Source organism: Phoenix dactylifera, chromosome 7 (assembly GCF_051530095.1).
Source record: "Phoenix dactylifera cultivar Ajwa chromosome 7, Ajwa_hap1_PhDact_Kaust_v1.1, whole genome shotgun sequence".
In the NCBI taxonomy this organism is placed as follows: Eukaryota; Viridiplantae; Streptophyta; class Magnoliopsida; order Arecales; family Arecaceae; genus Phoenix; species Phoenix dactylifera.
Genome location: NC_143196.1, coordinates 31,584,093 through 31,598,203, shown reverse-complemented (window position 1 = coordinate 31,598,203; position 14,111 = coordinate 31,584,093). Strand labels below are relative to the sequence as shown.

The window sequence follows — 14,111 nt, the reverse complement described above, 5'->3', positions numbered from 1 at the left end:
CCCAAGTGACGATTATAGACCTAATAAAATTTTTGTGACACCATGCATGCATTTAGAATCATTTTTCATTCCGACTTATTTATACCATATATTCTTCAAAGCTTGAAGACTGATCTTGACCTAGTGCAACAGAAGATACACTTCTAACGGAACTCAAATCGTATTTAATCGGGGGAAAAACTTGGTCATACATTTGTTGTAAAGTTAGCTTTCCTGTCCACCAGAGCTAAACATGAGTGCTTTGACTAACTGCAGTAGCTAAACTTGGTCATACACATTTGTTCAATGTGTATGGTCCACATTTATTGAAATTTATTAATGATTAGTGAAAAAAAAAACAAGCTATACTATCAGTTACTGAAATTAATTAACTTATACCACCATCAGTGCGGTTATCTTATTTTGTGAGCTATATATAAGTGGGACAATGCATCATTATTCTCTGAAAGATAGCATAGTGTCAGAAAACATATTTTGGCTTGATAAACCATGTTTGAAGGAAGGCACAAGAAGAAATGATAACAACTACTAATATGAAGGCTAATTGATATCAAAGCACTTTAAATAGAATGCATGGATTTGAATCAAATATGGGCAGTTCGCTAACATGCAATTCAATATTACATTTTAGTGAAAAAGGTCGCTGTTATCTTCATACCATAATCTCGAACACAGTTGTGACCAAAAGATAAAGAAAGAGGTCCTCTGAAGCTACAGAAACCAGAATCAAGCAGCTAGCCTGAAGTCTGCCATACTCAATCTCGTTCGCTGATTGCTGTCAGGTGTTCATCAATCTCCTCTGTAGATAACCCCCTAAAAACTGGATCATCTGTCTTCACAACTCCAACCTAGAAAAGCATCAATTCGCAATTAGGATGCCTTAGGAATATAGGGGTAGTTAAACATAGAGATCACAATCTATACATGCCATGGCCAAATAAAAATCTGTAGCAAGGAACAATTCAAAGGCCAGCGAATGCAAATGATTATCGCACAGCTTAACAGCATTGCTGATGGTATGAAAACTTTTGGGCTGTAAATTTAATTGGGCCAGATAGGATAAAGAATTCACTTGTCCCTGATCCACCCCATTTATATTTGGGTCCCAAAACTAGATGCAGCTCAGCCAACTTCTAAATTGGATTGGATCGGATGGGACTAATTTTCCAAATAGCACTAATTTTCCAAATAGTGGTATTGGGACAAGTAGGGTTGGCTAGATGCAAATCCTACCCTATATCTTCGAAATTTGTTTGGTTGGGTAAATTACAGGGTGAAAAGCACTAAAGAAACTACGCAAACTCGACAGCTAAAAGATACTGGTTTTTTGATAGAAGAGGTGGGTATTAGGAGACTCTGGTAATAGACAAGAAACTTAGAAGGTACAAGGGGAGACATCATAGAGTAGAGGCAGCAAAATTTTGTCCAACCTGACCCAGAGAAAATCTAGTTTGGACAAGAGGTACCTCATCAAGAACTAGGTCTGGACAAAAATCTTTGCCCAATTTAGAACAACATCCTGGTTAATGTCTGTATATTCTAATGATGCGAATCATTATTATAGAGGCATAAAACCCATATGATCCGATTTGCTCTCATATCCAGACCAGCTCTCTTACAATTTAGAACCGCATAAAATTCTGGTAGATTTAAGGAGGAAATACTTGGTTCTAAGTTTCCTCATCACCAAAGTTTTGATAGACCACAATCCTCTCCTCTCCCCCCTATTTTTCGCAGTCCCATCCGCAAAGTTTTGATAGACCACAATACTCCTCTCCCTCCCATTTTCCACCACCTTCCCACCCATTGCACCACATTCATTTGAGAACCAATGACCTAACTCAGTCTCAGTCAATGGCCAACAACTGATTCTAGGCTCCTATGATGACCGATGCCTCCTCTCTCTACCTATCTCAACAGCAAACTACCCAACTCCAACATTCCCCTCAATGAACAAACACCACAGTGCTCGCTCTCTCTCTCTCTCTCTCTCTCTCTCCTCCCAACCCCCATGTCGCAGTTAACCAAATTGAAGTGTGTTCAGTTTAGAACAGTCAAAACTGTCCAAATTCCAGTCCATGTCAAGTTCAGGTTAAACAAATAGCCAAGATCTGAAACAAGCCAATTCTCATGCAACAACTACCGTAGAGTTATAACACATGGCATAAAAAATTTAAGATCTCAAAGTCTGCTAAGGCCCAAGAAGTCCAATCTCCCAATTTGCTTAGCTCTGCATTTGGATACCCCATGTTTCTAAATTAAGGCAAGATAGCATATAGGTGTTCCAGCATGTTATCCATGCAATATCTCCACATAGGTGCAAGGGCATGGAGACAATTCAGGAGAAGGGTTAGAGAATTTGGAGGATTCTATGATCTTGTAATCTAGAGAGTTACAGGTATCTTGATCATATAGACATTTGCAAGATCTTAACAACTCCCAAATGCAAGAGATATGTCATGCAGATGGGATAGTTGAGTAACCAGAATTGCTCTTCATGGTATTTATTTTCTAAGCACAAAGTATGATAGCTTGAATAGAGTTTAACCCATGCCACTCTTATGAAATAATTTGGCAGATCTAATGAAGCATTAAGTTTGTTGATACTAAAATTGTTATTTTCATTAAAAAAAAGCATGATATCATATATAATTAGGTTGCCTTAGATCTGGTGGTTAACCCATTTTTTTGGTCCATTTTTTGTTTGAGGTCCTGGCTAGAAGTCACAACATGGAAGGCCCAAATGTGACCTAAGTACAAATATGTCTAAGTTTCGAGCCAACCCAATCCAAAACGTTCACAGAGCTTGGGTAGGAATCCATGTTGGATCTCAGGTAGATCCAATCTGTTTGCAATCGTGGTCAGGTTTGATGGTGCCAAAACATTCCCAAACCTTATGCCTGCTAAAAGTTTGGTAATAATGAAAAGTTATGGTCCTTTGAAAAGTGAGAAACGTTACCTCAATTTCAGTAGCCTTGAAATCCTCCTGCAGAACTGATTGCAGAGCAGATATTGCAGTCTGCAGTAATAAAAAAGGCAAGTACATAATATAGAGAAAGGTGTTTTATGAGCAAGAATGCTTTGAATTGATTAACAACATGCAATTATACTAGAAAATAATTAGAAAAGGAATCATAGGACACAATTCAAAAAAAAAAGGAACAGAAAATCAATGACAATGTAGTAACATAAGGGAAAAAGTAGAGCTATGTAAATCATATTTTTAAGAAAAAGAAATTATACACAACTGCACAATTCAACTCCTCAAAGAATATTTGCAAACTATTAACAGCCATAAACAGCATTTGTCCAACTGCTCATGAGACAACGCCAACTGTAATTTCACAAAGACATGGTATGGTCCCCTGGATCATTGCTTCTAGATTTCAAGCAAATGGATTTACTGAACAATTAAACTCCACAAAGAATATTTATAAATTAATAGCAGCTAAAAACAACATTTGCCCATCTTCTTATGGGAAAAGGCCAAGTGTCATATCACAAAGATATTGTATGATCCCATGGATTATTATGTTTAGAGATCAAGCAAATGGAGTAGGGTTCCACACAATCAGAAAAGGAAATCTAAACTGGAAAATCACACTGTTGTTCCTTAGCCCGAACTTCTCATCAAAACTATGGTTAATCTAAACATACATCTCTACTACATGCATCAAATGTTTAATACATGCCAATACTCAAACGTACAAATTTATTTACCTGCACAGTCTCCTCATATGAGAATGCAGGATCATTCTTCATTTTCTTCTCCAAAAAGTTGATTGCTTCTTGCTCTTTCAGGCCAGCACTTGTAGCCTGGGAATAAAATTTAGGAAATTGTTCAAGAATTGCATTAAAAAATTGCAGCTGAAATCTAAACGATTAACTACAGAATATCAGGACACAAATCAAGCAGTCTCATGGACAAATAAAAATATTGGCCCAAAAATAGTCAGCACTTCACAAAAATATTAATTAAATCCCTGTATAAAAGTCAGAAGAAAAAACTAGTTAACAACAAGCATACTAATTAAATAGATCAATTAGCAAATTCACAAGAAAGGGCCAATGGTTCTCTTCAAAAATAAACGATATCTAACAAAGTTGGAACATTATGAATCAAATGAAGAATGAATCCAGTAATAATCTAATACAAGTATGATGTACTAGCATCTAATAGGCAGTTAAGTTAGATCGGGTGACAAGGGTACTGATAATGTCAGTTTCCGCATGGGTGTTCTAGATTTGCCCTATGGCTAGAGCTCCACGAGCCTGACAGGACTAGTTACTGCTTCAGATACCTGAAAATCATCAGAAGGCCCTTATAAATCCCCATGTAGCATTCGTCATTATTTTGTCCATCATCTCCTACCCCTGATGGTGGCATAACAAGTTACATCTTCATCTTCATATGCTTATGACCATACTACCAGGCTAAGTAGAGTACAAGATCTGAAGAATGCTTGCAATCTCTGTCAACATGCATCTAGAAAATTCATTGCAAAGAAAGCTCTATGTCCCATTGTAACTAGGTAACATGCTGTGCATATGTACATGTTAAATAAATCTCCTATAGGAATCAGTTAACTTAGTCCGGTTGCCAGATAATTCAAGAAAAACCATAAACTCTCAAATATATAATCAGTTAACCAGATAATTCTAATACTATGCAGATGTCAGAAGCCGACACGATCAGGGTAAACTATAATATATAATAAGTTAAAAGTTGAAAAAGATGTAGCTGAATGATGTTTGCCATGGGTACAGAAGTCAGTTATTGACAGAATGACAGAAATAATTACCAAAGCAGCAACTCATGTTCATGACCATAAACCAATGAGCCTAAGGTCCACCGTACCGATACCGATCGGCGTACCAGTGGCGGCCCGGACCGGTACGAACTGATCCCGTACCGTTCCGAACCGGTCCCGTACCGGTTCTCCAACAATAAACTACCGGTATCGGATTCTATGCTGATCCGGTACCGGCCCCAGGCCGGACCGGTACGGACCGGCCCGTACCGGTACGGCAGACCATGAATGAGCCTAATCAATGGTGACAGGTCGACTCCTGAACCATAATCCCTCCGTTCATACTTCTGAATCCTAATCCCTCCAGTCATTCCAATACTAACCATCTCCCCTACTCCAGAGACCATTTTTAAAGCTTGAAGCCAATGCTAAAAAGGTGTTGCAGGCATCCCATAGAAAACTTCTCTAGCATAAAAATGTAAAGACAAAAGATGCAGCCCACAAAACTTGCATACCTTGTGTCCAAAGAAATGTCCAGCAGGGTCACATTTGAAGAGTTGAGGTCCTTTCTCTTCATCAATACCCAAGATCATAGCAGCTATCCAAAGGGATGTAGCAAGAAAAAAAATGAAAAAAGAAGATAAGCGGAACAAAAAAGTAAAGAGTAAAAAAGTAAAAAGAATGATAATAATAATGATAATGATAATGATAATAATAATGATAATGATAATAATAATAATAATAATGATGATGATGATGATGATGATGATGATAAGAAGAAGAAGAAGATAAGAGGAACGAAAAAATAAAAAGTAATAGCAAGAAAGAACAGCAATCCAGGCAAGTTTGATGGAAAACATCCTACTTCAGATGTACGGATCAAATTTCATTGAACACATTGAAGCTTCACAATGTCAGTAATAATATTTCAGAAACTGACCTACTCCAAGAGGTCTCATATAGGCATGCTGGGTATATATTTGAGATTTGTCGGCTATCCTGTACATATATTAGAGTATATAAGATACAAGACAATTGATAACTGTCTTCAGAAAAATGAAATAGCATACAAGATTCCATAGAAGAAAAAAGAGTTTCATTATTAACAACATTTCATTCTTAATCACTTAGTACTCTAATCAGAGACCAACATGACATTAAAAACAACATCTGGAAGCTCGCCACTATGCAAAGACATAGCTTAAGCATCACCCTCAGCAGCTTTCTCAGATTCAGTAGTTTGAACATGGTATAAAAAGATTGTCATTTGAACTTATTATTTTTAAGAAAACCTGCATATATTCAATCCAAAATTAGAATGGATGATAAAATTTGCAATTATATGGCACCGGTTATTATTGGTGGCATGGTTTTTGAAGAAAAGGATGAAGTAGGATTTTACACAAAATATTCCATGTCAAAGAAGAGGAACTCATATGATGGATCCTTCATCAGGCTGCTGCTCCAACTTCTTACCATCCCTATTTGCTTGCTATCAAACTCAAACTCCACTCCCTGGATTTTGTCCCGCATGCTCTTAGAGAGGGTAATCAGGTTGCTGGTGCCATTGTGTTGCTGATACTGAATCTACCTTGAGGGTCTGGGAGAAAATAAACCTTCTGAGGGAGGGTACAGATCTTGTACATGCTGATCATGAGGGTTGTATTCTTCATAGGAGAGAGAGTTTGTGATGAAGAAGGAGGAGGAGGAGGAGGACTCATGAATGCATATAATGAGCCCAACAAAGACAAATGGAAAGCTTAGTACTTCTATAGCGAGTTGGCCAGCCATTGAAGAATTTGCACTTAGTATAATAAATTGTGCCTTTGCAAATGCAAAATTAAGAATTTGCCCTCAGTAAGCAGAACCCATGAGCCTCCACATGCGGGAATCAATATCATATTTTTAGAAATAATCAAACCTTCCCATTATTTTATACAAGACACTAGGTCAGAACTACATGGTAAATTGGCTCATCTGAAGGACACCGAATGATGTTGGAGATGCATATCTTGAGTAAAACAACAACAGGTGATCATGGAGACACATGACTGGAACACCACAGAGGCATTAAAAACCTTATTGTTCACTCTACGTCAGCTCCAAGGAAGAAAATCTAATAGAGAAAAAGGAACTGAAGGCTTACTTTAACTATCTCATCGAATGTTAGCTTTGTGGTAAGTAACTCACAAGCTTTTCCCCACACAAATTAAGCCCCAACCCACATTTCTTCACCCTCAGGGTTCTGTGAAATAAGAAAGATCTGTTGGTACACCCAAATCTTCATTTCCTTAGCCTCTTCTAGAAGGATCGCAAACCTAGATTTTATTAAGCATATTATATATCAACATTTATGCGAACGGCCCCAGATTGTTCTGGATAGGTAGATAAAGATTCTCAGAAACACATATCTCAATAGAAATTGATTCTCAACCCACATTTCACCTCTTACTATATGTTCACACTAGCATTTAAGTGCCCAGTAATCCTTCCAGAATATATGGGTTAAAAAATTGGCAGGCAAGCTATCAGCATAAGTCAACAAGCATGATTGCACAATTCTCACAAGAAAGGTGTTCCTAGATAAAAATATAAAACATGCATAAATAGCATATAGTCCAAGCATGTTCCACAAATAAAAACACTTATAAACCCATTATATGGCTTTGCCAAAAAATCTCTTGAAACTAGAAAATATTTTTAGGTGTAATCCTAATGGCAATGCACAAACAGTATGCCACAGCATATAGTGCAGAACAAATAAAATTGAATTTATACTTCTGAAGAAAAGGTCATGCTATTCTAAATTGATTGACAATCACTATCAGAAATATTTAACATCACGCACCGAAACACATACCATTTGGCTAATACATCCACAGGCATCTCATATCCCCATTTGAAACGAAACTCAGCTGCTTCATTCCTTGCTTGATGGACCAAAGACCTTGCATCAGCTGGAATAATCAAAGAACGCAGATTTAGTAGTGCTAAATAGAAATGGGTATATATAAAGCCATTGAGAATGTTAGTCAAATATCCAACTCTAAAATAATCACACAGCAATGTACATATGGGATGTTCTTAACATACATCTCCATAACATAACTTTCCATCAACTGCCACAGAAATACAAATGAACAGAAAGATGTAAATGTACAGAATTGGTTTGACAATCAACTTAACATACATCACAACATGGATCTACCTTTTAATGTCAGAAGGTATGAACTCATCTTGCTATAATAATAGATATCACGGCCTTAATACATCTTCATCACCCTCTTCCATAATATTATAAAGTGGCTCTTAAGTTTAATTCCATGACAGTTAGTACAGTCTTCTATACCATCTTTATTACATAGATGAATTTGGCAAATATTGAATACTTTGCCTTCAATTGTATAGCATTTTCAGCATTTTCTCAATTTTAATATATAATCTAACAAATTAGTTTACTAAATTAACCCCATTGTAACAATTAATTTTATTTTGGTAACATAACTCACATTTCACTGACCGCTGATATCTAATCCTCTTTTCATTTTTTTATACTTAAATAAAAATTATAGACATTTACTAATTCGGGAAGTAAAATTATCCACCTTTCTTTCAACCCCCTATCTTTCAGCAAGATCATACTCTTAAGCTGTTACTCTTGCTCTGCCTCACATTCCTCTTCCTCTTTAAACTTCTCTTTCTTCCGTGCATTTTTTTCTTTTAGGCAACACTATTGTGGTCTGTACAACATATCTTACTTTCAAAGATATAAAGGCTAAGGATGTGGTGAATTAAAGAGGCTGGTTCATCATTAGGTCGATCGCCAAATTACCATCTACATATTGCAGTCCAGATTCAACGCTGGATGAGAGTATCCGGCGAAAAAATGATGCTATGTATGCAAAAGTCTCGGTGCCATGCCAAAGCTGAAGAAATGATAATAATAAAATTAAGCAAGGAAAAATTAGTAGTTTCATTCTACAATTCGATAGTATACTTGTTTAATGTCTTTAAAAAAGCATACAAGTAATTCGGAACACCAAAAAAACACCAAATTGAACACACATCGTATAAATCAATACAAAGGGGCGTAACAAGAAAACCTGTCATCCCAGTCGCCAACAGTCCAAGGTACTTTGTGAGTGGAAAGAGGTGTGTGACGCTCGTCTGATCCAACAGCTTGTCCTACATTCGATTTTTCATCGCCAAACCCAAATCACACAAAATAACAGCAACAAAGATAACCTTTTTGTATCATCTTATGCGAAATCAGATAGAGAAATACTCACCGGGACCTTCTTCTGAGTGACAACGCACACAGAATCCTTCCCTCGGACTCCAATCGACGTGATCCCAGCGGCCTTCACGGCTTTAAACGCATACTCTGTTTCAATAACCCGGAAACACATACATAACAATCAAAAACCTAATTTTTTTTCCCCTATGGAAACACTGATTTAGATAAATACCCTCGATCTCCCACGACTGATCTAACTATGAACTAGAGAAAAGGATCTGAAGGAGATCGATCTAGTCGGAGAAACACGGGACGGAAATTCAAAATCCTAGAACTCACCAACTTGGTAGAGGCGGCCCTCGGGAGAGAAGATAGTGATGTGGCGATCGTAGCCGGCTCCAGTTCCGCGACTCATCGTGCGATATCTTCGATCAAAACTAGGACTAGGGTTTCCTCGGCAGGCGGGCGAGCGAGCGCCCTTGGCTTGTAAAGAGAGAGCTCGCGAAAGCTGGTTTGCGCTGCAAGAAACCTTAGCAGCGAAAAATTGTCAAAAATGCATTTTTATATAAAAATCCTCTTGAACTATTATTGCAGTCCGTATTTCCACTGAAAAATATATTGGAGTCGAACCATGAGCAATGGAAGCCTAAAAGTATGAGTGTTTAAAATATTTAAAGTTTATTTATGTAAAAATAAATGTAGGAGAGGTAAAAATAATAAATATGGTATTATTACTTTATTGGTTAATGACAGACAATTTTTAAAAAAGTAATTATAAATAATTCATGAGCAAGCCATATGCAGGGTTGAAAATTTGTCCAATAATCTAAAACTATAGTGATTATGGTTAAACTTGATGGTAAACCATGCCTACTAAGCTTGTGTACAATTTGATATAGGCAAATTTGATTTAGAGAAAGTATCGGGATGAAACTAGGACTCAAGTCGGAAGTTCTCACTTTTATGCATAACAAAAATAGAGGAGTAGCCTATTTAGCACCGCTCGTATTTATCGTTTTTATTTTTTAGAAGGAAAAGTAGATTGTACGACATGTACGATAAAAAAAATTTTTGTTCTTTCAAATTGTTTGTAAAACTTTTTAATTTCTTAAAAGCATATATTTATTGCTTTTGTATAGTGCAAAAACAAATGTAAAGTGAAGCAAAAGTTCCATATAAATGCTACTTTCAATACTTTGCACCTAAGGGCATAAAAGTAAGGAATAATCACAAAATTAAAGATCGATCTTTATCTAGTTTAATGCGATACACAAAAATCAGATGATACACCTCCATGTAAATGTTTTTGATTTCTTGAAAGCAAATGTTTATTGCTTCATATAGCGCAAAAACAAAAGCAAAGTGTAGCAAAAGTTCTATGTAAATGCTACCTCCAACACTTATCATCGAAGAGAAAAGAAGTGAGAAATAATCACTAAATTAACGGTCGATCTTCATTTGGTTTAATGCAATATACAAAAATCAGATGATACACCTCCAAATTGACATCTTTTGTCATAAAAACTCCTCAAGATTCCAACTTTTTGAAGGAAATATTAAGATTGACAGCAGGAGTTTATAAGAAAAAATCGAGAAGAGAAGCACATTTCCACAAAAGAAATTCGCACCTGCTCGCGAGACAATGAGAAAACGTTTTCCTATTTTTTCCAAAAGGATTGCAATCTTTAGGAGGTAGCAGCGTCATGATGCTACCCTGCTTATTTAAATTGAACAAAATCGGAATACAAGAAAATAAATATAAATCGACCATTAAAATTGTTAGAATCGTAAATCCAGCCGATTGACATCTCCACACTACCTCCGAATGCAATAGATCACAACATTTCTCTATTTCCCTACTTTTGAAAAACGATCTTAAAATTACACTAAACTTAATAATAATAAATCATCCTACTTGGCATCGTCATCTCCTACTCCATCCTCACCCTCCTCTTTTCCCTTTTTTACGAGCCGATCTCTTTTATGATTGTACTGTTCCTAAGGTGATTTAATTTGAATTTTTTTAAATGAAAAAGAAATAGAGTTTCCATTTTAATACCATGGGTTTTCTTTATTATGGAAGGTTTAGTATTTTTAGTTAATTGAATATGTATTGTTTTGAGTAATTTAATTTTAATCTTTATCTATTGGCAGAGGATTTATGGATAAAAACTGATTACAAGAATGTGCTAAAATGTTGGGTATGCTATTGCCAAGTTATCATATAATTTTACAAATGCACCCACATGCACCATGATTTAAGGCTATGCCATTGTAGAAGTGGATGGAATGATGTTTATTTCATTTTGTTTATTTTTTAATCGAAAAGAAACAAAACAATATGTAGCAAAATATACTTTAGAAAGCATATTTAGAAAGACAACGGCCGAAGCTATATTTTTTTATTCAGGCAATATGCTGCAAAAACAAAAGCAAATTGCCGACAAAGAGTTCGCGAGAGCGCGATGATAGGCTGAAGCTGGAGAAGCGGATATACGCCGAAAAGGACTAGCACTTCGCGCCATCGCAGCCGGTTGGCAGGATGGAACGACCACCAGCATCCTTCCTCTCGACTGCATCGATGATATACGCTATCATTGATGATCTTGAGAACGTCAACAACCCCAACATCCTAAGCTAGCAGCCCCACGTGTGCGGCCATTGAGACCGGCCGGTGCTAATCCTCTCTCGATAAAAGAGCTAATGACTTTTTGGACAAGACTATCGCCACCATCTGCGGCGAGTGGCGCGTCAACTCATCACGAGGAACCAAAGCTATGGGTGCAAATGAGTCGGATCGGATCGGATCATGAGTGACCACGACCCAACCCAATTCCTTGTTTGAGTCCTAATGTGGGACATAGACCCAATCCAATAAAAGATCGGATCGAGTCGAATCGAGTCAGATCGGATCCACGACTATAATTTTTGATCCAATGGATCGTTTGGCTTGGATCGGATCCATATATAACCGTAGGCTTAATCTGCAACCACAAAAATTGATAAATGTACACGAATTAGCATCTAAATTTTCCAAACAATATGAGACCCATATGGGGAATGAGGGATGGGACTATGGTGGCCGAAAGCAGAGAACAACTATTGCATATGCATGGGTTCTCCTCTTGGATGAAGATACAAGTGAATTGAATGACGAAAGTAAATATCTGGTTCAGGGATAATTATGAATTACTTTGATTATTTTTCTTCTGAAAACGAGGACTAATTGTATCCTGAATAATTAGAACACACTTTTGATTTAAATCCAAGAGAGTAACATCTCTTCTTACATATAGTTTTCTGAGCCATGGTTGGCATTTTGGTTAACGATGGTTTCTGGATACACCCCAAAAGCTTACGAGAGAACTATTGATTAATTTTTCTGAGGAGCCTTCACGGCATATTTATTTGTTTTGGCAAATTAAATATATCCATAAGGTACAGGATGGTATGGATTATTTGATGAAGGGAAGGACCGTTCTTGTCATAGCACACAGGTTCTTAGCGGTCCAAAGTGCAGACACTGTAGCCATCAAATCTAACGGTCGAATCGCTGAAGGTGGTACTCACAACTAACTTCTGAGAAAAAATGGCATCCATGCCGCACTCCTAAGGAGGCAACTGCAGGGACCTGGTTTTGAATCCAGAGAAGCAACTAAAGAGCAGAATTAAAGACTAACTTGGTTTGTCAATGCCTTATTAAAAGATCAAAGCAACAATGTCAACTTACATGTAATACTACACTGGTGAGGGAATGGTTGAGATACCATTTCTTGTTTATGGAATGTTGTAATTTGTTATGAAATCAAACCAAAGTTCATATATACAATAGGCAGTATAGCTAGCATAATTCAAGATACCTTTCTTTTTTTTCTTCTCAAGGTTTAGTATCCGCAACTACACCATGGTGCTGCTCCTCTACGTGTAGGACACTGCTATTGAAACTATTAACTGAATGGAGATTAGAAGAAGGGTTACATTTTTCTTCTTACTAGTAGTCTATGCATAGGAAAAATTGAGAGTCAGATCCACACCCATGTTATCACAAAACAAGAATGGCGAGGATGGTACTAATAATTAAGATTTCGTAATTAGAGACAACGTCCCATCAATCTGGAGCTGCTTCTTCCAACATTAATAATCTCAGTGAGCTTCATTCGCTGAAACCAATTCCACAATACAAACTGTATTTGACAGTCATGCAAGCTGATTCAGCTCGAATTAATATTGTTTAACAGGAACAAGCTGAATATTTTGTATGTTTCATTAACTTGACAAATATTTCGCTTGTACTCTACTTCAACTACCAGAGGATGCGGCTAAAACTAGATTATGGATTGTCATGAGCTAGCAGAACAAGTTATCTCCAATTTGCCATGAGGTGAAATGGCTATTTAAGAAGAACGCTGATGTGCACTAATAAGGTTCAAGGGAACCGCAAAAATCAACAAATATGAAAAATAATTGCAAGACCATCAATTTGTAGCACATTGCTTGTGACCATATTAACCATCTTGTATTGCTCCATTCTCCTACATTATTTGTGTTTGCAATCAAGTAATTTGGGCAAAATTTTTTTAAAAAAAATTGGAAAGCGCCTTAGCAAAATCCCAAAACAATCTAATCAAACTTTTTTTTTTCTTTCACTAATGTAGCGTTCACTACTTAACATGATTAAGAATAACTAGACATGTTAAAAGTACTAATCAAAGAAAGAAGAGGAGAAGGAAACGGCGAATCTAATCTTGCCGACAGGGTCAACGGTCTAAGTGTGGGAAGCGTGGCGCACAAAACCGCCACCAGGTTTTCCGGATGCCGATGGCCCCGGACGCTACCGGGGTCACCGTCCCGTCCAACGGTCAAATTGCTGTACGCGGACAACGGCTAGCTGTCACGACTATGTAGATCCACGTCGACATCCCGGAGATGTCTTATCTCTTTATAAACGAAACTCATAGCTTTTATATGCGGTCGCCAGCTGGGGGCTGCCAGTGAGGCACTCGGAGACGAAAAGAATCGCCTACGTGGCATGGTTTGGTTGGCTATAGTTTACTCTCTGTCTCCTTGTCCCCTCCGCTTCCGCCGTGCCAAAACGTTCTTACCAATTACCATGCATTCCGGAG

General features: G+C 37.2%; 1 protein-coding gene across 1 annotated transcript; it reads right to left on the bottom strand.

Moving 5' to 3' along the window:
* Positions 1-544: 544 nt before the first annotated feature.
* Positions 545-9,628, bottom strand: LOC103702167 (proteasome subunit alpha type-6). The gene is made up of 9 exons (XM_008784492.6): positions 9,328-9,628; positions 9,041-9,135; positions 8,855-8,936; positions 7,612-7,708; positions 5,692-5,750; positions 5,267-5,349; positions 3,721-3,816; positions 2,960-3,019; positions 545-848 (listed from the first exon to the last, which is right to left on the bottom strand). Exons 1-9 carry the CDS (start codon positions 9,401-9,403, stop codon positions 756-758), a joined length of 741 nt encoding a protein of 246 aa, XP_008782714.1. The 5' UTR covers positions 9,404-9,628; the 3' UTR covers positions 545-755.
* Between the last annotated feature and the right edge of the window lie 4,483 nt (positions 9,629-14,111).